Here is a 24,699-nt window from a genome sequence, read left to right as displayed (position 1 = left end):
GCGTGTGGTCAGTGCTCCGTCTGCTTCAGACGCTCCTGTGGGTGTCGGCTTGGTCCAGGGGAGGGTTCTCAAGTGTATTGAGACTCTCTGCTCTCCTCCAGAGCCTAAGGGCAAAGGCATGGTGGAGACGCGGACCCAAGACTCCCTGCCCCTCCCTGAGCACCCACCAGGAGGCCTGGCTCCAGACTCCATTCAGTCCCAGCGCTGGCCGGTGGCCTTAGAGTCCAGGTCTAGAAAATGGGCTTCTGCCTTACATTTATGACAAGGCTTCCAGTGCATTTGGCTACCTTACACAAAGTTCTGTGCCCCCTCCACAGCAGCCTGGGCGACCCAAGCATTCTCCCAGGACTGGCACAGTCGGTCAGAGAGGCAGCAGCAGGAGGACAGGGCGTCTGACTGGCACTCAGATCTGTGGCCACAAGCGCAGGCCAAGGAGTCCCAGCACTGGAGGCTCACTCTAAGCAAGGGCGTGGGGACCCCTCTCCCTGCGAGAATTGGCTTTTGGGAGCCAGAGCACATGAAGCACCCGGATGTTGACGCAGCTGCTCACTGTCCAGGTCGGTCAAACAGAAGCAACTGGAAAGGTGGGAAATGAATAAAGAACAGAAGACATGCAAGAGGGAGGCTGGGTGGATATCTGAGTTGCAAATAAAAGATATTATGGAATCGGCAGCATTTGCAACACTGGAACAATTCTAAGAGCTTCCTTGTAAAAAGCCGCTCAAGGAAAAAGGCCTGCCTTTCTTCTGGGGAATGACAAAGAGCTGCCAGAATGACCAGAATTAAGAACGATCATTTCTAGTCATTCCCACGTTGAAAATTACTCTTAAAATTCAATCCTCACACAACACGACGGGAGTATGCATCCACCCGGAGGGACATGAGTAAGTCTGGTGGGCTGTGTCGACACCAGGCACTGGTTATGATGTTGAACTACCGTCTGGGGGAAACTGAGCAAAGGGGCACCGGGTGCCTCTGCTTGATTTATTAAAACCGCATGGGAATCTTACAATGACCTCAATAAAAATCTCAATTAAAAACAACTCGATCCTCCTATACTATGGAATTTTACAAGCGAACAAATATCCAAGTCCCAATATAGCATCAAAATAAAACCGAATCCTCTGCAAATTAGACAAATGAATTCCACCACTGAGGCCAGCACCGTCCCTGCCTTGGCCCTTTCAGGAATATAAACATTATCCAGCAAAAAAAGCCTTTTTCAAGAGTGAGTCACAAAAGCCCAAAAGATCCTGGGCAGAATTTATAACAGAGATAACCACTGCCAGAAAGCAGGCTTGGGGCCTGCAAGGCTACGGTTATATTTTCACTGTGGCATCCTGCACATAAGTGGAAGGCTGAGCAAAATGGGTTTCTTTTCTCAGATGATCACCAGGGGACTTGATGAGAAGCTGTATTCCAGAACTTTCTCCCCCAGAAGAGCAAGTGCATCTCCTGCTCGAGTGAAGTCAGTGTTCCTTCCTGCACGCCAGACTGCATTCAGGCTCTGCTTCCAGAGTCCCCGGTCATTGGTTTTTAAACAACAACAAGGGAAACTGTTGTTTATTTTTGCAATTTTACAGGCACCGCCTGTATCCATTAAGTGCCTCGGGGAGGCTGCTCAACACCACAGGGCAAACAGGAGGCCAGAGGGGCTCAGGTCTGTTCTGAAAGCGTGAGCTTTACGGATAAGGAGCTGGAATCATGCTGCTTTAATTCAGAACTCCACTCCGTAACGTGGCCCCTCTGATCCCCTAGTCTGACCTGAGATACTAAGAACCAAACTCGGGGGTCATCTGGGCACCTGAGCGCCTGTCCCCATCCCAGCAACGACACTGAAGCAGGTCCACCCACACCTGTAGGGTGTGAGTGTCTTATCTGCACTTCTACTGACACCCATTGGCAAGTCACCAAGTGATGGATGGAAACACCTCAGGCCTCAAGAACATTCTGCTTAAATACCCAGAGTCCCAGGTCAGAAAGACTTACAGAAGCTGACAACACAGGAGTGCACCTCGGTTCTTAGTATCAGCACACACCATGCAGTGCTTACAGGGCCTCCCTGACCAACGGGGTGAGGGCAGGGGGACAGGCCGCAGCCGAGGTCTCCGGGCCATGTGCAGGTTTTCATGTTCTCCTTGCTCAACCCCAACAGCATGACCGTGAGGCCTTTTCTCTGCCTCCCTATGACTCTAACCCCGCCCCGTCTCAGGAGAACGCAGGCGAACTGTATAGGGTAATGAGCCTTCCTACAGGGGTTGGGGGGACGCTTACAGCTCAGTGACCCCTGGCTGGGACCCCTCCTGATACTTGCTCCTGTTCACAGTGGATTTACCATTTCTCGTCTATCAACGTCTCTTCTCTGGGATGCTGGAGAAACAGTGACCTCATGGTCATGATGGTCACCATGCACTCATCCCAGAACCACAAGCACTCAAACAACGATGTCTGCACCCAGCGGGGACATCGTTACTGCAGACAAACACTCCCCACACTGGAGCTGAGCGTTCTGTTCTGGGCCAAACACTCAGCACGTCTCCACTGCTCACACCCAAAGCCGATCCCACTCTCCCTGAAACGCTCAGCACGTCTCCACTACTCACACTCAATACTGATCCTGCTCTTCCTGGAGGGGAGCGAGGAGTCAGCCCATGAGAGGTTCCAGCAGCACTGGGGGAGAAGGGCTGGTGAGGGGGTCCCTTCTCCTGGATTCCTCCAGACAACTAGACAAAAAGCCTCCAGAAGTGCCCAGAAAGAACACAAGGCCCAGGTCTTGAGGCCGTCAGCAGGATCCCAGAGCAGAGCACACCCCATGGTGATCTCAGCTGTGAAGGGGTTGACCCAAAGCCACCACTAGAGCATTAACTTCTAAACACACCAAGATAAACACACCTGGGCCTTTCACATGAATTTCAGTTTTCAAAACTAAGCCACTGCACACCCACGTTCACAGCAGCTTTATTCACAACTGTCAAAAGGTGGAACCACCCAAGAGTCCGTCAACAGGTGAATGAATAAATAAACTCTGGTCTATCTATGCAACGCAATGTTATTCGGCCTTTAATAAGGAAGGAAATTCACACATGCTGCGACGTGGAGGAACCTTAAGGACATTATGTTGTCTGAAATAAGCCAGTCACAAAAGGAAAACTGCTGTATGATTCCACTTCTCTGAGGAACCTAGAAGAGTCATAGTCACAGAGACAGAGAGAGAACGGAGGGTGCCAGGGGCTGGTGGGATGGGAGCATGGGGGTTAATGTTTGATGGGGACAGCGTCTCGGCTGGGGATGGGTGGTGTGCTGGGTGCACAACAATGAGAATGTATTCAACGCCGCTGAACTGCACACTCAAAAACGGTTAAGATGTAAGTTTTACGTTATGTCTACTTTACCACAATAAAAAAATAATAATCAAGCCACTGATGTGGTGGTACAGTGAGGGGGACAGCTAGCGACAGTGGTTTTCCTAGCCATGGTCATAAAGACAGGAACTTTGTCTTATGAAAGCATTTCCCAAGGAAAGAAGACACAAGTGACTTGAGGGATGTGAGACACTGTTCAGGAAGGGACCACAAACAGAAATGGCATTGCCCTCCTCCTCCCCCCCTCTGCCTCCTCCTCCCCTCTGTCCTCACGCCCCCCAACCATGCTGCTTGCTGAGAGTGCCTGGCCACACCCAGCTGGCGGCGTGCACGCCGCGGAGCCCAGTTCCGGCAAGGCCTGATTATAAACTAACACGGACTCACCGGGCGGAGAGACCAGAGCAGCCCTTACCTGTCTCTCCATGAGCTGGGAGGAGGCCAGGGATCTGCTGCAGACCAGACACCAGAAGGTTCTCGGGAAGAAGGTGGAACGCAGGCTCCAGGAGCGGGTGTGGTCTCAGGGTGTACTGCAGGCTACAGCTCTCAATGAGGGTCAGGTGTTTGTTTTCTAGGGGAGAAAACACCTTATGCGAGAGCTGAAACCAAAGGCACTTTCAGTCAAACCAGCCAATAAACTGATCATCTTAGAAAGAAACACCACAAACAGGAAACATATTTTTCTAGAGAGATGGAGGAATTGCTCTGTTAGTTCAGCCAATAAGTGAAAAAGAATCAATCCTTAAAAACCATCTCTAATAAATCACAATGAAAGAGATACTTGGTTTGGGGTTTTTTTTAATTTTTATTTTTCTTTTTTTTTGGTGAGGAAGATTGGCCCTGGGCTAACATCTGTGCCCATCTTCCTCTATTTTGTATGTGGGATGCCACCACCCGGTGGCTTGATGAGTGGTGTGTAGGTCTGCACCCAGGAACCCCGGGCCACCAGAGCAGAGCACAGGAACTTAACCACTATGCCACTAGGCTGGCCCCAAGAGATACTTGTTTTTAACCCAACAAAACAAAACCTCTCCCGCTCACCTCCTCCCCCAGGGTGGTGCCGTCCAGGCTTTGTTTGGTGCCATACTCAGCGGGAGTCTGGAAGGCGCTCTGGACCAGAGGCCTGCCTCCCTGTCAGTCTCAGCAGTTGCATCCATCAAGCCCCACAAAGCAGCAGGACCAGGTCCTGGGGGCCAGTGGCCTCCAAGACAGAGCCTGTCCTCAAAGAGGGGCATTCTTCTTGGGTGACAAGTAAGACACAAACACACCAATATCCATAACACACGAGAGAATGGGATCCAAACCCCAAGAAAGGCTCAGACAAGCCACTCGAGGAAGCGGAAAAAGGGGAGGTCCTGGAGAATGTGATGACCAGGAAAAGCTCAGATAGAGAACACCAGAGAAGGTAGAGGGGACAGCATGGAGAGAAACTGGGGCACAGGAAGGGCCCTACCCCAGAGCCACAGGGCCTCAGGGTTGAGAGGGATCACAGACATGCCCTGTACACATTCCCACCAAACCGTCCATCTTGCTTGGGCTTGATTTCCTGCACTGATAGGGGCCTTACCACCTCCTAAGGCATGCTAAGTGACTTGATAAGAAAAGAGCCAATATGATCTACTGCATTCATTAGAAAAAGGAATTAATGAAAACCATATTTTTAATTCTTAACCACTCCAAACATGGGATCTCCTTACTTTAAAATTTAAAATGGCCTAAAAGGCACTTTCCCATGTGGCTGGTTGGAGAGCAAACTGGTACCACCTCTGTGGAGAGCAAACAGGAGAAATATTACAAACCTGTGAGTGCACAGGCCCTGGGACCCAGCAACTCCATTTCTGAGAATTTATCCTACAGATTCGCCTGCACACTTGCAAAAGGACGGACGTCCAGCACAGCAATGCTTCCAACCTCTATTCTTACAGAACCACTGAGTGTCCACTGTGGGGGTCCATTCAATCACAGAACAGCAAAGCAACGAAATACCACGTGACCGTAAAAAGAGTGAGGGAGCTTCTGTGGACTGACACGCAGCATTCTCCAAGACAAATCGTTAAGGGAAAAAAGCAAAGTCTGGGACGAAGAAAAGGAGGGGAGAAATCAGAACAGGGCCACACGCATTTGCTGGTACCCCTCAAGAGGCCTGGGCAGGTCCCCAAGACTGAGAGGGAGGTCACCCGTGGTGCAGGGGAGGGAGCTGAGCAGCCGGGCGGGGAGGCCCCACTCTGAGCCTTTCTATACTTCTTCGTGCTGTTTGAATTGAGCCACGTGAATGGATTACCCATTCCAGAAAAACACCCGGAAATCTTCGGAAATGCCAACTGAGAAGATGAGCATTCGGCCCGTGGCTCGTTCCTCCTCGGGCCTCCTTTCACAGTTCACACTCCCACACACACATTCCAACAGCACCCAAGAATCGTGGACATGGAGGAAATGGGGTGGCTGTGCACATGGTTTAAAGGTCCCGATTCTCAGGACACTTAGGGAGTGAAAATGCTGGCAAATTAATGATTGAATTCAATTGAGAAATAACCTAAAAGCCAATCTCCATCAACAAAATTAAGTTTCTGACTGATTGTTCCCTTACCAAAATCCATCGGGGAGAGGGGGGATGGGGTTGGTTTGACTTTTTGGCACAGGCTTTGTGGCATAGACAACATTCCCGTCATGGAATCCGGGCAACACCTCAAGAAGACAGAGTCACCCCCTCAAAGAGCTCCACCTCCAATTTGACCCCCACGCACACCCCACCGCAGTCAGCAGAGCTCTCCACCTTGGGCCTGCACATCCCTGCTGGCTGCTCGGGAGGAGGGGTCCCAGAGGCACAGCATGAAGCCCCCCTCCCCGTTCTGCTCTAAGGCAGGCCCTCACGGAAGGCGGGAGCCCAGTAATACCACAACACGGCAGGTGTTCCTGCACACCCTTCCTCTTGAGTTAGGGGCAGCCGGAAGGCCTTGCACACTGGATAAAATCAACGGACTTCACAAAGGTTTCCTGTGACAGCTGGGGGCCAGAGATGGACAGCAGCTACTCCATCTGGCAAGCAAAGCTGCTATCCTAGGGGCAAGCAGGGCAACAGCCCTCCCGGCAGGTGGCTTCCAAGGGGCCAAACCTCTCCCATGGTCATCCTCACAAAGCAATGCCCCCTTCCAGTCTAGTGTACTTCAGTTCCTTAAATTATGTCAAAAATACTAGCCTGTGATACATTTTGCCCAAACCTACTGAATAAACTAGCTAAGCTGATAGTGGTGTAATACTCAGGGAAGTTCTAAGATGAACATGCTGCTGAGGACAGCAGCACTTTGGCAGCTGCAGCGCCTCAGGCCAGGCCAGGCCTCATCTCTTACGCTCTATGGGGTCCTGGAGACGCGGGTGCAGGAGGGCTCTCGGGGTGCCACGATACAGTCTCAACCTGCAAAACAAGCCCACGAAATGCACGTCAACTTTGCATCTTCCATGTGGTCATGAAACGCCAGCTACACTTCTCAGAAGGAAAGCATGTGAGGCCCCCAACCACCCCCACACCTTCTAGAGCTTTTAAATGCCACCAATTGCATCCTCTACAGAAAAAAAGAGATAGCAGAGGATCGCATCAGCCCCATGTCTGCAGGGGTCTTGGCCAAGCACTCCCAGCATCCGCAGAGCTGTCCCAGTGCAGCCTGAGAACCAGGGCGCTCGAAGACAAAGCCAGGGAAATTCATAAGGCTCTGAAACAGCCCAAGAAAGACAACGTTTGAGCAATTTCCATGGCTGTATATCTAGGGGAGTGGTTCTCAACCCGGGATGATTTTGCCCCCAGGGGACATTCAGCGATATCTGGAAATGTTTTTGGTTGTCACAGCTGGGGATGGGAGGGTGCTTCCGGCATCTAGTTGGGGGAGGCCAGGGATGCTGCTAGACATCCTGCAGTGCACAGGATGGCCCCCACAGCAAAGCCTTATCCAGCCCAAATGTCAGTGGTGCCAAGGTTGAGAAACCCTGAGTTAGAGTGGCAAGATGAACTTCGACCTTGGCTGAAATGGTTACACACTATCTGGATGAGCCATCTTGGTTTGTCTAGCTCCTACACAGAGCCTGGCACATAGCAGATGACCAATCGACATTTGTTGAAATGAATACCTACTGTTTACTGGGTGCCTGTTTGTGAAAAACATACGATTTAACACTTCCATGACCCTTAGGAGATGCACGTTATCCCTCCTGCACAGACGAGCTGATTCGGAGTCCAGAGTTTAAATCACTTGCCGAAACCTCACAGGATTAAGTAACAGCGCAGGACTTTAGCCCCCGTCCATCTTACATCAAATCCCACACCTATAGCCAAAGCCAGTGCCACTCCAGCCTAAAAAACAATTCTTCGACTTACTTAGAAATGGCAAACCAGTTACCCCATAGCAAAATACCTCCCACAGTCTACTGTTATGAACACACAACAACATAAGCTGACAGGTTTCAAGCTTTCTACTACAGCCGAATGATGAGCAGTTCAATCACCACAGAAGACAGTGGAAAATCCCAGGGACGGAGAAAACAGGGCAGATACCGTTTGTCCTGGGAGGCAGAGGTAGGAGATTCCGGTTTGCTGCTGAAGATCCGAAGAATTCCAAACCCACATGACAAAGCTTGGAGGGTCCCATCTCGTTTCCTGCCTTCAGTGACCACTTCTACCACAGCCACAATGTTAGGGTGGTTTAAGGACGTATGAAAATACAAGGGCTGCAAAACAAAAACAAGAAGCTAGATGGCGGCCTGAATGTTTACCACCCGCGGAGAAGGAAGCAGAAAAGGACCAGACGCACTCCCTGTTCACCCCCTCCACCATCATCACATGAACGCCACAAACACGCCATGTGGGGAACACCGCGTCCCTCCCAGGGCACCAAAGAAGGGAACAGGTGCCATAAAATAACTCCCCCAGAGCTGAGAGCGGGTGTCACGGCTTCTCATCCCAGAGCGCCTGACACCCAGGACATCAGACTACTTGCTTCTGCTCCACAACTTCCCATCTACACAAAATGCCAGCAGTCACCAGACCCTCCAGGAAAGAAAGAGGCTGCAATGGCTGTGCCCTCACCCCAGCACAGGCTGGACCACAGTTAAATAAGCCCAAAGACGTGACGAGCTCACTGCCAGCACACGCATCTGCTGGGCCTTTCTGTAATACTCACTGTACAAAACTTCAATCATAACTCGCTGATATTGACTCTAATCCCTGTTTTATGTGGAACGACAGTGAAGCTGCATCTGCACTAATTTTGTTCAAACTAAGCAGGATCCTTAGATTTCTTGGGGTGCTGTATAATAATCGCCAGTTCAGAGCCAAACTAACGTCCTTTTATGACAAAAATCGCCTTGAGGTCATTTTATTACAAGGTGTCTGGGACCTAAACCAAGTAGATGATGTACTAAGTGCTCCGACAGAGTCTTCCACCTGTAACTGCCGTTCCCCAACAGGCGGTGGGAGCCTCCAGCTCTCGCCGGGGGAGGGGCATGAGAGAGACAAGGCAGGTGGGACACCTGTCCCGGCTGAGACGACAGCACCCACTCCCCACTGCCGTTCTTCTTTCACGAGAGCCAACACAGCCGTTGTTATTTAAAACTGGTCAACGTCACAGACACAGAACAGAAACACACGTGCTGACGGGGTTTAGGCATCAAGAGCGGACAAGGGAGAGGCAACAGCCATAAATTGGGAGCTCAGGTGCAGTCCTGAGCTATGGCTCTGGACTCAGAGTGGTCCCTATCCCCAGTGTCCGTGAAGCAGAGATGCAGGGTCACCAGCTGAGCACAAAGACCACGCCCCACCAGGCAGAGCGAGGGAAGGCAGGGCCCGGCTGGGCTCCTGCATCATGATTTAAACTCGGAATAAGCCCCCATTAACGAGTCATTACCATGGTGTCACGGAGAAAACGTTTACTGTGATCACAGACTGTCAGCCCAGGATAACAGAGAGACACATTAAAACATCAGCCATGAGATATAAATCGTTATTCTATTATCTTTTATTGCAAAATGATGAAATAATGACCACTTACAGCTGACAGGTGGTTGGACCAAGAAAGAATTATGTTTCTGGTTCTGAGACTCAAGAACTGTTTTAAAAAGCCACGCTGTAAGTCGAGTTTGTCATTATCTCACCTTTTCTATCTATACGTGTGCGTACCGGTGTTCTGAACACTCCCGTTCTTCTTTTCGGCAGTGAAAGAAACACTTTAAACTCTGACGTGAAGCAACAATAATCTGGGAGCTTAGAGGTCACCTTGAGATTGCTCTGCCTGAAGGCGGTGGCACCAGCTTTGTCCCAAGTACAAATTTATGGCTGTTGCCTCTCCCTTTCGTTTACCACTGAAAACAATTATTCCAAGACCAAAACGACAGCAGCAGAGCCCCACCAGCATCTGTCTCCAAAGACTCCAGCTCCAAGCGAGGGGTCGGCCACTGGAAGCGCAGCAGTTGAAAGGCGACTGAAGGGCCGATGGGTGTCATGATATTATGAGCGCTAAGGACGGCCCTTTTCCAAACATCACTACTGACCCTCCAGTGTGGGACAGCACCATGCTAAAGAATTTCTAAGGAACCTGGAAAACATGATCCAGCCCTCGAGAAGGCCAAAGTTCACAGGCAAAGGCTGGATTAGGCAGGCACAAAATGCGACCCCGCTCAGGACCCCCCAGCTCGGAGGTTCTGGAAGCAAAGCCCCCAGGGACGGAGCCCCATCCTCCCTCCTCACCTGGCGGAGCGGCCCCAGGAGGGCAAAGCCGTGCAGCCCAGCACACAGCACTCAGAGGGGCTCAGCAGAAATCCCGATGGCACTCAGCTGAGCAAAACCTGCAAAGAAGCCCTTCCGTCTAAGGACATTAATTAACACCACGCAGGACACTGTGAGAGGAAAATCCTCTGCCTCCACGGAAGTGGCACGAGGAAACGTTGGAGTTGAGCCCATCAAATGACCTGCAAGAGACAGAAGAGGGGCTCTCACTCGCCCCCCACCACACTCCCCCATCTCCACCTGACAAGTCTCCTCCCTGACAGGACAAACAGATTAATAAATCACTGAAATGCTCCTGTCTGAATGCCTTCATCTTCAAAAACACAGACACCATCTGGCCTCGGGCCGAGATTCCATTTCTCACCCATGACAGAACCGAGATTGGGCCTCTGATGATGCGCCTTTATGGAGAGGTTGCAGCCATGCATTCCCAACCACACTGCCACTCAACCCAACCCAGTGACACGCAGCTCTTAGTCCCAAGCAGAAGATGAGGTTGGGTGACAAGGCCAGAGAAGAGGAGAGCAGAAATTAAACCAGTACCTTCCAAAGAACTTTTTTAAAATAAACCTTTAATAGAATATCTTCAGGAAGGGAAATAATTCACAAATACTTCCTGCAGGTTCTACCTGCCCGCTCCCCCTCCCACCGGAGGCTAGAGCGGTTTCCAGTACACCACCCCCGTGAGACCACTGCTCCAAGCACAGTGGACTCTGCTGAGCAACCCTCGCCTCTGAGAAACACAAAATCTCTAATTCCAAACTCAGAGGCATCCACTCATCCAGGCTTTGGCCCACCATTATGTGACGCAAAATAACACAACAATGGAGACAGCCCCCCACCAACAGAATTACGCAACCCAAAATGTCAGTGGTGCCAAGTCTAAGAAACCACAATCTAAAGTGGCAATGTGACCTTCAACCTCGGCTGAAATGGTTACACACTATCTGATCCATCTGGGTGTGCCCAGCTCCTACAGAGAGCCTGGCACACAGCAGACGCCCAACCAGTGTTTGTGGAATGAATACCTACTGCTTACTGGGTGCCTGTTCGTGAAAAACATATGATTTAATACTCCCATGACCCTTATGAGTCGCATCCTGTTATCCTTCCTGCACAGATGAGTGAATTGGTTTACATAACTGGCCAAAAACCCAACAGGAATAAGTGACAGAGCAGGACTTTAGCCCCCGTTCATCTTACATCAAGTCCCACACCCACAGCCAAAGCCAGTCCCGCTCCAGCCTAAAGAACAACTCCTTGACGTACTTAGGAAAGTCAGTCGGTCCAGCTACACCCTCCCGCAGTCTACTGCTGTGAACACACAGTGACATAAGGTGACAAACGTGAAGCTCCCCACTATCCCCACATGGCAGGCAGTTAAGTCACCACAGACTAAACCCCAACTCCGGAGACGTCACAGAGGGATGCTATTTCTCCCTCTAGAAACACTTCTGTCAGCCCCCACTTCTGGCTCAGAGTCGCTGGGAGTGGCTTCTGTTGAGCCAGAGAGGAAAGAGGCCGTCCTCGGAGGGCACGGCTCAGGCCAGACAGACTCTCTGCGGAAGCAGCCCTCTGGAAATGAAGCTGGTTCACACTGTGGCTGTGATTACTGACACGGAGGGCAGCGCGGAGACGGAGGGAGAGGCGGCAGGGCTGTGCCGCAGCCGGGGCAAGTGACCAGTCGAGTCGTTTGGAAGGGCTTCTGGGAGCTTCACTGGGATTACACTGATATTCCTTGACAGCATCCACTTTTAAAGGGGAAATTACATCGGTGTCATCACTCTGATGAATAAGAAAATTCAAGAGTCGGTTTCTCATGGCAGTGTTACAGAAGTGGAAAAAACCCAACCATCTATTCTCTCGAGGGCAGTTGGTTTACCTACTCCAGCCATGTCCCAGACAAGGACACTTCGGCCAACGATAGACTGCATATACAACAGGGGTCCCACAAAATTAGCACCACACAGCCTGGGTGTCCAGTGGGCTGTACCATCTGGGTTTGCGTAAGAGTGTTCCATGATGTTCACGCAAGGACGAAACCACCTAAGGATGCATTTCTCAGAACGTATCCCCGTCATTCCTTAAGCCACACGTGACTGTACTTTAGCGATACCGGGGGCTGAGGGGAGCTCTGGGAGGAACAGCCCCCTGGTCTGGATGTCTATGGAGAGCCACCAGGATCCCTCCCAGTCACTCTCATAAAATAAATAAAGGAGGAAAAATGAGCCTGTCATTGAAAGGCTGAGTGTGGTTAGTTAAGGAAAGAATTTAAGAGAGAAATATGTTCATCACAAAAAGAAAATGTAGAAACTGCATGGTACTTTGGCCTCCCACATTATTTTTTAAAAGATACTTTTTGAGGTACTGAATGAATTATTAGCCATCTCAGTGGAAGGGAAGGGCAATTCCTCGACATAGGGGAAGGTCTCGAAGGAAAGCACAGCATCCTGAGCTCTGAGCTGAGAGGTCTGGGAGCTGGCCACCTGGGCTCCCCAGGCAGAGCGCCCGGAGGCTGGGACCGAGAGGGGAATCTGAGCCCAGGCAAGGAATTCATCGTTTACAGGAAAAAAAAACCCAGCTTGGGCTCAAGGCGAGACTTTTTTCCAAGGCTTTTTTTCAGGACATTGTTTGCAAAGAAATGATATAGCATCTTCCTTCTGGGCTACGTATTCCACCAACAGCTCAATAAAAACCAAGAGCACACCAGGCTGATCCATCGATCCATGTTCAGTCTGGACAGCCACGCTGGCTCCAAGTATGGTTCCCTGCTCCTGGCAGCTTGCGATCTCTAACCAGATCACCCCCAAGCCACTGCTGATTGGAAAACCAGAAAAAATTGGTAATTGCCAGAAAACACAGGCAATTAGTAAAATCAGAAAAAAAAAACCTTCACCAAATTTCAGAATCACCTCTTAAAAGGGCAAATTGTATTTAGCTCTATTTCCACAGGTGTGGAAGCAGAGCAATTAGTCAGCACGATGCAACCACATAAGCAGACCCTCCTGCTTATTAACGCCAGCATGGGAACGCTCACATTTCGACTGCACGGGTGCATGTAAACATGTAAGGTATGTAGGCACATGCACGCACAGGCACACATGGTGAAGGAGGAGTCTCCTTAGTAACTAAACTGGAACAAAACCTCTTTTTCCGTAGTCTGAACGTCAAGGAAACGAGAGAAAAGTGCTGGGCGTGGAGGATGCTGCTGAATGGCTCATGAGGACAGAACTCATTCCTGGGGCATCACTGGCCTCTGCTGCTCGCCGTGGGCATAGCAGCTGGAGAACAGCAGCTTCCCTGAGCATTTCGTGGTGTCGCCTCCCAACCAAGAACACAGTTCACCCCACACCAACCCTGCTGCATTCTCCACTTCAGTAACCCCAACACTAAAGGGTACAGATTTTCCCTGAAACTGTAAGGCCTGTGGTCCTCACTCACCCACTGTCCCCTGTCCCCATGCCCAGCTCAGCAGAAGACAAATGGTGAGAGAGGCCGACGCTGAGCTGGAGCAGTGCTCAGCTCCCAGAGGCTCAGAATACGAGACGAAATCTGTTTTCCTAACTCGGACCTGAACTGTGAGCTGAGAGGGCCCTTGATACACAGCTTCCAAGATGCAGCGACATCTGAAGAGTCACTCAACATGCACAGCAGCACAAGCCCTCCGGGGGTGCAAACACTGAACCCGGAACAAGCCCAGGAGGAGCAGCAGCTCTGGAAGCTGTTTCTTATGGCTTCACCTCCACTCGCGGGGATCACTGTAATGGAGTGAATCAGGGGGGTGACAGCCCCCGCTCCGGCCCGGGGCCTGCTGGGGTCCTGACTGCCGCTGCTACAGAGACGGGTGCCGGCCACTCTGAAAGCTAAACAAGAGGAAGGACGCGGAGGAGCGAGCTCATCTCAGAAGCTCAGTGCCTGCAAAGCACTCCTGTGTTGATTTCAGAGCATAACCCCACCCCTCGAGACTCTTCCAAGTGGAAACCGCAGGGCCCCGCTGACACCTGGGGTTAAAAGAAGGCCAGAGAACAGGGCTGTGGTCAACGTGCAGGCCGTGAGCCAGCCTCACCAGGCCCAACTGCTCTCGCCCACTCTCACAGCCTCGTGAGCTCCTGGATTACTCTGTACAGAGGGGACATCGTAATACCAACATCCAGAGGAGGATGGCAGAACGAAATAACGTAAATGTGCTTCAGAATGAACACCTGGCCCAGGGTGACTGCCCAACAGAGGACAGCTATGTCACCACCCCCTTCATTATTCACTGACTGTCACAATACCAGCTTCCTTGGGCCTGACTGTACAAGCAAGAAAGATGCAAACAGCCTGGGTGTCAACAACCACAGGGCCCCAGACGCTCCTGATGAACCACTTCCTGCCCTGTTAAGGGCATGGGGCGATTTGCTGCCTGTCCTGAAACAGTGCTGTAAGGGGCTGCCCACGGCTGCACATGTGATCTACAACACAAAACCTTTGTCTCTGACATGGCCGGCCGGACAGACCTTTAAGCGGCATTTGCACAAGCTGTTTGACAACCTTAACATCAGACACATTTTTAGTCCCCACAACACACATTTTACCAAGGCTTTATTTAATTGTCTGACCTCTGGGGGCATTATCTCCCTCTACTACTGTGTTAAGTAAGGGCACCAGTCAGAATCAACCCCCGCCAAGACACACAGCCCTGACGCTGGGTGATGGCCAAATGCAGCAAGCAGCACATACATGCTCAACCAGACCCCGGTGGCTTCACGCCTGTGGCCAGGGCAGTCCCCCGCAGAAAAGGCGTGCCTCGGGCTGTGGTTACACACAGCGACGTCTCCAAGGACAGCTATGGTCACCGCCACCACCTTCGCTATTCACCGTACTGTCACAATACTGGGCTTCCTTGGGCCTGACTGTACACAGGTGAAAGATAAATCCACATGGTACGGATCCTCTGCATCCCTGTGACCGTCACCTGCAGGAGTCCAGTCACGCAGACCTGCTGCCTCTGGAAGCTGCCACTCCAGCTCAGGAGTGCAGCAGCGAAGCCACACAAATGACCTCTACAACACCTCCTGCTCTTGGAGTAAAACCCCAGCGTCCCCAAGAAGGCCCTGCCCAGCCACCTCAGCCAGCCACCCTCTGCTGTGCCAGCCCCTCCCTAACCCAGCCACCTTAGCCTGCCTCACGCCCGGGCACTGTCGTCCTGCCCTTCACGGCTCAGGCGGCAGCTCCACAGCGATGCCCTCCTTCACCCTCGCAGGTGTCCCTGTTCTTCTCCAGGACAGCAGCTATTGGTCTCCTTCCGAGAACTCACCACACCTGCAGTGACTCTGTTACCTGCTTTTGTGTGTCACCCCAAAGACCGTAAGTTCTATAAGGTGAGCACCATGCCCCTCTCGTTCACCATCATCTCCCTGGCGCCCAGCACAACGACTGGCAGACAGAGGGGCTGAATAAACATTTGTGGGATTGGTGCACTGAACAAAGACGGAAATCACCTAGCTGCAGGGCGGCCGTATGCAGAGCTACATGGGCAAAATCATGTTATCAACCAAGGCCAACGCAACCACCCAGCCTGCAGACACAAGGCCTAGGGGGAGTCCAGGCTCTGGCCCCCTGACCTGGGCAAGTCACCTTCCTTCTAAGTCTCAACTTGCTCATCTTAAAAAACAAGAAGGAAAATAAAAAGAAAGAAGAGTGAGGAGGAGGGGGAGGGGAGGAAAAGTCGGGGATCAGATGAGATCTATAACTTCCCAACTTTGTTCCAAGAACCCGAAGGCTCTTTGAAGGTGACGAGGCCCCACATGCCCAACCTGCTGCAACCAGAGCAGTGCAGGCTCAGCTGTCGGGACATCTGGCTTCCACATAAGATTCTGTTTGGAAAGAAGCTGCCACACGGCTAAGAGGAGCCTTGCAATGACGGGGTCTGCTGCTCAGGGGCGTTCCTAGGTCTGAGATGCACGGTTGTGTCCCAAGCTCAGAGTGAACCCCCACGCCCAGGGGCCCCACCCGCCATCATGGCCCACCTCGTTGAAGACGATCCTGGACGGCTGCCTTGAGAGCTGCTCAGCGGGCCTCACTGTAGTCTTCAACGTCCTCCCAAAGAAGTGTCGGTAGGTGACATCAAAGAGAGACACGCGCAGATGGCATCCCACCTCCGACAGCACCTCCAGCACTCCCTAGGAGACAGAAGGGGATGGGCCCAAAGGGTCTCAACATCACGAGCCATCCCACAGGTGCTAACCAACCATCCTGGTAGAACTGGCCCATTCGGCATCCATCCTCTGGTTTAAGTATCAATTTCCTTTCTCTCTCCCATGGCCAGTGGTCCCTGGTGAGGTTATGAGTGAGTCAAAGTGCATGACCCTCCCCTGGCCAATCAGAGCACTGAAGTCCCTAGGCACAGACATGGGCTTAAGACTCACCCAGAGCCAATGAGACACAAGAGGTCGGGGCTGGGGAGAGAGACGCACCTGACACCATGGGGAGCCAAAAGAGAACAAGTCCAGGTGACAGCACATGAGACTCTGGATCAAGCCACACCTGAAGCTTATGCTATGTGTTTGTCTGTCATGTGAGTTAATAAATTACATGTAGCTTAAGCTATTTTGCATGGGGTTTTTTAAAATCATTTACAACCAAATGAGTCCTTCCTGATATAACAACAAACTCTAAATCCTCAACTTGCTAGAATTACTTTGGGGTGGTATCGGCAAAGGAAAAGCAGATCTTTGAGGACTGAGAAGTCATGGCTACAAATATGGACAAAACGAGCAGACTATAAAGACACGCCCTTTCCCCAGAGCTGCAGCCCCACAGTGAGCTCTGCCCAGGCCATCAGCGCCTCGGTTACTGGTGCCATGGCAATGGCACAGCTCTGACTGTCTGCCCACACGACCAGGAGTTCTCTGCTCTCCTTTCACGCATTCATTTAATAAACATTAATTAAGCATCTATTCTGTAGACCTACTCTGTGCCAGACAATGTTCCAGGCACTAGAGACAACAGGGAACAAAACAGACAAAATCTCTGCCTTTGGACTCCCATGAAAGAAAATAAAACCAGGTGAGGAGACGGGCATCTGCTATTTTAACAGGAGGGCCGGGGAAGGTGCTCTGAGAGATGTTTGAACTGAGCACTAAGGGAGGGTAGGAACCAAGAGTGCATGTAGGGAGAGTGAACCAAGGGGGAAGGAGCAGGAAACTAAAGGCCTGGGCAGGACAGAGCGGGTGCTCGGGGACCAGTGAGACAGCGTCCCAACTGTACTGAACTGTATTCACTAAGGTTTGTTACTTTCTGTGTTCTTGATGCTCTGGCATCTGGGGCCTCACTGAGGGGGAGACTGTCCCCCAGGGCCAGCTAATTGCTAGAGACGGTAAATGACCTGCCTTCCAGGACATCTTAATATACAACCAATCCAGAGTCCAGACCCCCACCAGCCCCTCCATCTGGCTCTTACTCCAGGAGGCAATATTCCCCTGCCCGGATCATCCCAGGGCCAGAACTAGGCAACTAGGGGCAGTCCCTATACCCCAGAGGCAGCTGAAATCACTCGAACTGGCCAGTTCTAAACGCGGTCCCCTGCCGGCCCCACCTGGCCCATTCCCTCTCCTAGGAAGGCTCTGCCCGCACTCTCCCCTCACCCCCCTGCCTCCTGACCGCCCGGGCTGCTTTCCCATGTGGCCCTGCGTGGCGTGACGTGCCCCTCCTCTCAGGAACCACAGGTGACAAACTGTCTTTTCATTGATAATCGTCTCCTGCTCTTTTGGCCTCACCAGACCTGGACAAAAACAAAATCCCGGGTACATTTTAATAGAGAATGTGCACATGACAGCAGCAAGGCGTGAGGGGCGGAGAGGGGGGAGCAAGAGCCGAGAAGCGCGGGAGCAGCTCCCACAGGCCTCGCAGACAGGACGGAAGCCGGGGGACAGGCTGAGCAGATGCCACACGCTGATTCAGGACTCTAAGAAAACCGCCCCATGCGAGGTGACGGCTGAGTCAACTCGACTGGGGACCCTCTCAGAGCGGACACATACAGCAAATCAGCAGGCTGTACAGTAGCTTCCAATTTTGTCAATCATATCTCAATAAAGCTGAAAAAAAAGAAAGAAGAGAACCACTCCAGCTACCACGCGGAGACCAGGAGGGGGCAGGAGGGAAGCCAGGGCATCAGGGGGCTGCTGCCACCACCCGAGGTTGTGCATGGTGATGGGAAGGGGGCACACTGGGGGGTGTCTGAGGGAAGAGCTGAGTGACCACTGTGATGGGTCAGACGTGGATGATGAGGAAAGAGCAGCAGGGAGGACAGGGAGCCTGGCTGCCCGGTTTGCCCAGGCCTCCCTGGGTCGAGCAGCGTGAGTCCCACATACTAGTGAGGACTATGACAGCACGTTTGCCATATGGGGCAACTGGAGAAAGGAGGTGTGGAGTGTGGTCGACGAGAAGACAGCAGACAGGCCTGGGGAGGCTTCGAGCCCAGCATCAATCATCCCCACTCACTCCCGCTCACTCGGCTCCAGAGCCGCCGCTCACACCACCGCTGCCTCTCTGCCCACCGCCCCTTTCCCCGGTCCTCGGTCCTCCCGGCCACCCCAGCCACACTGCCTCCCTGGTGACCCTCACGCGTGCTGCTCCCTCCCTTGCTCGCATCAGGGGCCCGGACAGGGAGGCCTTCCCTGACCACTGCCATCTGGGCCACCATCCTCTGACCCTGCTAATCCCCTAGAGCTATCAGCGTACACGCTGACGTCTGTCGCCCCAACTAGAATGTAGTTCCAGGAGAACAAGAGCCTAGAATATTCTCTTCCCTGCCCTATCCTTAGGGCCTGGACAAGATTTTGCACATGTAGGTACTCGGTGTGGACACCTCCCCTCACTGCTGCACCCACCCAGGGCTCCACCACTGGCCCCCTCCTCCCCCTCCGCACCCCCCTCTCTTCTTGGGGGAGGTAACCACCAGCCAGGCCCTGCTAACTCCCAAATCTCTCTTGCTGGCTTGGACGTCTCCCCAGAACTCAGACCCTAAGCACCCTGCGCCTCTGTGCTACTGTGTTCCCAGTTCTACTCAGGTAAGTTTCTAGATCCATCTCCCCTCACTGGACTGAGAGCTCCGTGAAGACAGAATATGGGGCAGTCACCTTTGTGTCCCCTGCACAGTTTCAAACACATAACAGGTGCCCAATAAACATCAAATTCCAAAGAAAAGAAATGCAATCAACATTCATGGTAAAATGAAACTACACAAAAAAGGGAAACGGAATACTATGAAAAACATAGTAAAATTATTAACAAAGTGCCTCAAGTTCAAAAGAAGCCTGTTATATTTTTAGCGGACACCTCTCACAGGGAAGCCTGCTGCCATCTAAAGCTGCCAATTCTCAAAATAAATAAAATTGCACAAACGTGAGAGACTATCCAAATTCAACTTTTTTTAATGTTTCCTACTTGGTCTTTTAAATCCTATCTTTTCACTGATTTTTGTACTTAAAACCGACTTTGCATTCCCGCAATAAACCCCACCTGATCATGATACACTATCCTCTACACAAACTGCTGCATCTGATGTCCTAATCTTATAAGGATTTTTGTGTTAATACTCACGTGGGTTATCATCTGAACTTTTCTTGTAGTGTCCTTGCCTAGTTTGGGTATCAGAGTTATGGTGGTCTCAAAAAAGACCAGTTGGAAAGCGTTCCCTCCTCTTCTATTTTGAGTTTGTCTAGAATTGGTCTTATTTCTTCCTTAATATTTTATAAAATTCAACAGTGAAATCATGTAAGTCTGGAGTTTTCTTTCTAGCAAGGTTTTTAATTATTAATTCATTTTCTTTAATAAATACAGGGCTATTTAGATTTTCTATTTCTTCTAGTGTCACTTTTGATAAGTTGTGCATTTAAAGAAATTTGTCCATTTTATCTGTTATTACATTTATTGGCACATAAGTTATTCATAAGGTCCCTTGATTATCTTTTTAATGTCTGCAGGATATGTAGAAATGCTCCTTCTTTCCTTCCTAATATTGGCGATCTGTGTTCTCTCTCCTCATCATCAGTCTTAGTAGGGGTTTATCAATATTATTAATCTTTTCAAAGAACTAACTCCTAGCTTTGTTGATTTTCCCTATTATTTGCCCTTTACTTTACTGATTTATGCCCATATATTTACTATTTCTTTCTTCTATTTTAAGTTTAATCTGTTCTTTTTACCTAGATTCTTAAAGAGGAAGCAGAGGTCATTGATTTTTATAATATAGTCATATAAAGTCATAAGTTTCCCTCAAAAGACTGCAGTAGCTGTATCCCAAATTTTGATATGTTCTCCCATCATTCAATTCAAATTATTTGCTAATTTCTCTATGAATTCCTCTGTGACCCATGGGTTAGCCAGCAGTGTATTGTTTAATTTCGTACTATTTGAGGATTTTCTAGGTATCTTATTGTTATTGATTTCTAATTTAATAACATTAGTCAATGAACATATTCTTTATAATTTCAATCCTTTTAAATGGACAGAGACATCTCTATGGCCCAGCAAACGGTCAGTCTCAGTGAATGCTCCATGCGCACTTGAGAAGGACGTGCATTCTATTTGTTGGGTGTAGTATTTTAGAGATGACAAGTCAAGGTGGTTGATGGCGTTGTTCAGATCTTCCAAAACCTTCTTTTTTTGGGCTGTCTGTTCTATCAATCATCGAGAGGAGAGTTAAAAGTCCCCGTTATGGTGGTAAATCTGAACGCAGTCCCCTTTAGCTCTACACAATTTTGCTTCATGCGTATGGAAGCCACATTACTGGGTGCTGTGCACAAAGGAGCTATCACAGCAGCCTGTGATGCTTTGAAAGGCTGGCTCACGGGCTGACCCTTGGCTGGACTCTGGGAACTTACATTTCCAGAAGGTCCCTACCAGCCTCATAAGAATGGCTCACTGTGCCTAAACTGTACGAAACTGTTTATGCTGAACACCTGCTTTCCTTCTGGGAATCTGGAATTCTGGTACATGTTACGCAAAGGATGCCTATGTGACCAGTCCACAAAAATACCCTGAGCTTTTTCAGAGAGCCTGGGCACTGAGTCTCTAACTCAGATTCCTTGGTTGGCAGCATTTCACAAGTGTCATCACAGCTCCTTGCTGGGGGAATCAAGTGTCCTGTGGGATCCACCAGCAGAGGGCACTTGGAAGCTGCGCCCATTTCCCCCAGGCATCCTCCCACATGCCTTTTCCCTTGGCTGATCTTGCTCTGTATCTTTTTGCTGTAATAAATCCTTCCTGTGAAGATGACTATATGCTGAGTCATGCTGAGCCGCCCAGTGAGTCATCAAACCCGGGGGTGGTGCCACCTGTGGGCCTGATACAGGTGCACACACATTTAGGACTGCCTGTCATATTTTCTGGATTACCATCACCGTTATGAAATGTCCCTTCATCTCTGGTAATGCCCTCACCTTGAACTCTACTTTGTCTGATATTAGGATAGCCACAAAGCTTTCTTATGCTTGGTGTTTACAAGGTGCATCTTTTTTCCATCCTTTTACTTTCATACATACAATTTGAAGACACTGAGTTTATGTCTTTATGTTTAAAGTGTGCTTTTTTACAAACAACCTATAATTGGGTGTTAAATGATAACTTTGCTGGGGCGGGGGGGGTGGTGAGGAAGACTGGCCCTGAGCTAACATCTGTGCCAATCTTCCTCTATTTTGTATGTGGGATGCCGCCACGGCATGGCTTGATGAGCGGTGTGCAGGTCCACACCTGGGATCCGAACCCTGGACCACTGAAGCAGAGTGCTCAAACTTAACCACTACACCACCAGGCCAGTCCATTAACTGATAACTTTTAACATATGATTTTGGATCAGGAATTCCACTTGTAGGAATTATTCTACAGACATATGTGTACATGGGGAAAAATTATGGAAATGAAGTTATTCACTGTAGCAGTGGCTGTAAAAGCAAATTACAGGAAAACGTCTAAGTGTTCACCAATAAGGGCCTGGGTAAATAAACGATAGTTCATCCACACAAAGAAATACCATGCTGTCTTAAGAAAGAATTTCTTCATGTAATGACATGAACAATCTATAAAACTTATTGTTAAGAATATTTTTTAAAGCAAGATAATACAAGTATATTTATTTGTTGTATTTGCTTAGAGTTTCTGGAAAGCTGTACAAAAAACAGGTAACCCTGGCTGTATCTAGGGTGGGACACTGGGCGCCTTGGGGACACCATGGGATGACACAATTCCCTCGGGTACCTTTGTGAATTCTGAACTATAGAAATTACCTTTTTAAAAATAAGTAAATAAAATAGAAAATAAATAAAATTTCCTTTGTAAAAGTCCTAGGAAAGAAGAAACTGCTGTCTGCTATCTTGAGAGCTCCTGAAGGCAGGGGCTGCTGGAGCTGGTCAACCTCGGCTGGCATCCCCGCTGGCCAGCTAGAGCTGGGTCACCCCAGGGAACTGACTTCACTTCTCTTGGGCTGTTTGCTCCTCTGTAAAATGGGGGTAATGGTGGCACCTGCCTCATAGGGCTGTCATGAGGATGAAGTGAATTCATACAAGGAAAGTGCCAAGAAGCAAAGTTGTACAAGCAGCAGCTACCACAGCACCCAGCTCAAGGGCAAACACCCAGCGGGTGCTCCGTCAAGGTGTGGAACGGAGCTTTGCAGGATGTGAGCCATTTATAAGAGAAGGTTATTCACAGACCAGCGCTCCAACAACTTTGAATGCATGGAGAATCGCTCTACCAGCTGCGGAGGAGGACAGTCTTGGTAAGCCAAACCCTCTAAGAGGCATGTGTCCACAATGGCAGGCCTGGATCCTTCCTGTGCATCCTCACAGGCCACCGGGCCTCACTAAGACACTCCAATTACATGGCTGTTCTGTTAGCAGTACAGAAGCACCAGCTTCTCCAGCAGGTTCCCTGCCACCTGAACGGCACAGATGGACGCAGAGCCACAGAGCCAGGGCCTGAGCGTGCAAATGGCTGTGGTCCATCCAAGCACAGGGCTTCTGCCAGGATGCCCAGAGCTCTGCCTCTGCAGTTCCCACTGCCAGGGTGAAGCAGGCTGTGCTGAGCCGTGCACAAGGCCACCTCTTACAAACAACCTGGCTCAGAAATAACCCAGGAAATCAGATTACCTGGGTTTTTAAATTGCCCCACTGTGGGCAGAAAGAAACCTTTACCCAGGGTCAGAAGTGCTGACCGAGTCGCTGAATCACATCCTCTCTTTGCTGATGGGCCACTTTGCCTCCTGCCAAGGCCCAAGGTAATGGGTACAGTGGTGAGACTCAAGTAAGTGGAAATCAATATCATCTCAGCTGAGCGCAGTAACAACGTGCATTTGACAATAAATAGCAAATTTCTTTACCTGCTTAATTAGCGGACCATCGAGCCACTTCAGGACACACTGAAATGCTGTTGACTCCCTTAAAGGCTGACGTGCTCTCTGTGGGTGGGGAGGTACCAGCACGTTTTGATCAAAAATCCTGTGCCAGTCATTCATCGTGCCAGTCTGAGGGTCACTTGGGCCTGTAGGATTACCTGTACCATTCGTGTTCAAATAAACAAAAAAGTTACAAGGGCCACTGTGCTCAGAGCAATTCTCAAAGTTTCCTACCTTCCACTGAACCCCAGAGGAACCACCATCCCCAAAACCCACACTCTGCAATCCTACCCTCCAAACCCCAGTGCAGTAGACTGGCACCCATGCTGCCTTCCCCTAGTAAACGTGCCCATCTCGCTCCAGAGAACCTCTACCCCTCCTCTCAGGAACCAACCAGAGCACAAGTACCCTGGCCTCAGTGACTGGTTCAGGGTTGGGGACATGCAGGGCCACTTTGTGCAGTTGTGGAGGTTGAGCAGTGCACAAGGGCACCAGGCCGTGGGAGCAGCTACCTATAAAAAAGCAGGCAGTGCAAAAGCAAGAGCAAGGAAAGGGTTGGGAGGTCATCAGTAGAGCCCTGGCTCACGGGGACACTAACACAGTCACCCCAGGACAGCTCAGTGCTGTGAACAGTTCCTTGTGACCTAAGCTCGTTTCGGAGCAATTTTGAGTGCTACAGGCTGCTTGGAGGCCTGGCTGTCTAAGGACGTTATCTGCCTTCCAGCCAGACAGGGATCTGAGCTGCACTAGACTCTTCTGCTGACACAGAACCTCGGCTTTGATACGAAGCTGAGCTCTGTACACTAAAACGACAGGCGAGGAGAAAAAGCAGCAGGTTTGGTCTTCTAAGATAGCAGCTCTCTGTGGTCCCGAATCCCGTAAGTTCCCCAGGGTTGTCAAGGGTTCCACAAGGTCAAAGCCGTTTTCCTCGTCAGCTGACATAGGCCTTGCTCCCTGTGTTGGCACCTGCTCCGATGGAGCAAAGGCAGTGGTGGGCGAAGCCACTGGTGGCTCGGCCTGCCCCGGACCCAGGCACCACAGCCTCCCAGCCATCCCACGCCCTCACTTCTTGCAGTAAAAAATACATCAGCTGCACTTAAGAATGCCCTTGATAATGCCGTTTTAACTTGCTTACATCTCGACCCTTGAGTGTAGGCATATTCAGCATTCTCTGGTGAAATGGGAAACACACAAAATCA

At 50.5% G+C, this 24,699-nt stretch overlaps 1 protein-coding gene across 29 annotated transcripts in view; it reads right to left on the bottom strand.

Annotated features, from left to right (window-relative positions):
• NPHP4 (nephrocystin 4) overlaps positions 1 to 24,699 on the bottom strand; it is a 129,080-nt gene that overhangs the window by 99,432 nt on the left and 4,949 nt on the right. For 16 of the 29 annotated variants that reach the window (XR_011537610.1, XM_070611030.1, XM_070611032.1 and 13 more), the window contains 5 exons: positions 23,486 to 23,658; positions 16,140 to 16,292; positions 7,903 to 8,075; positions 6,707 to 6,771; positions 3,775 to 3,930 (listed from right to left, as the gene is read on the bottom strand). Coding sequence is in view for 17 of the 29 variants with exons in the window: in XM_070611030.1 (XP_070467131.1) it covers positions 3,775 to 3,930; positions 6,707 to 6,771; positions 7,903 to 8,075; positions 16,140 to 16,292; positions 23,486 to 23,658 (720 nt within the window). In the remaining 12 variants the exon portion in view is untranslated. Of the gene's footprint in view, positions 1 to 3,774; positions 3,931 to 6,706; positions 6,772 to 7,902; positions 8,076 to 8,527; positions 8,816 to 10,089; positions 10,311 to 16,139; positions 16,293 to 23,485; positions 23,659 to 24,699 lie in introns of those variants that run through there. The other 13 variants (XM_070611053.1, XM_070611047.1, XM_070611045.1 and 10 more) reach the window with 3 other exon arrangements.

This window comes from Equus przewalskii, chromosome 2 (assembly GCF_037783145.1).
Source record: "Equus przewalskii isolate Varuska chromosome 2, EquPr2, whole genome shotgun sequence".
Taxonomy (NCBI): domain Eukaryota; kingdom Metazoa; phylum Chordata; class Mammalia; order Perissodactyla; family Equidae; genus Equus; species Equus przewalskii.
This window is presented reverse-complemented; position numbering and strand designations above follow the sequence as displayed.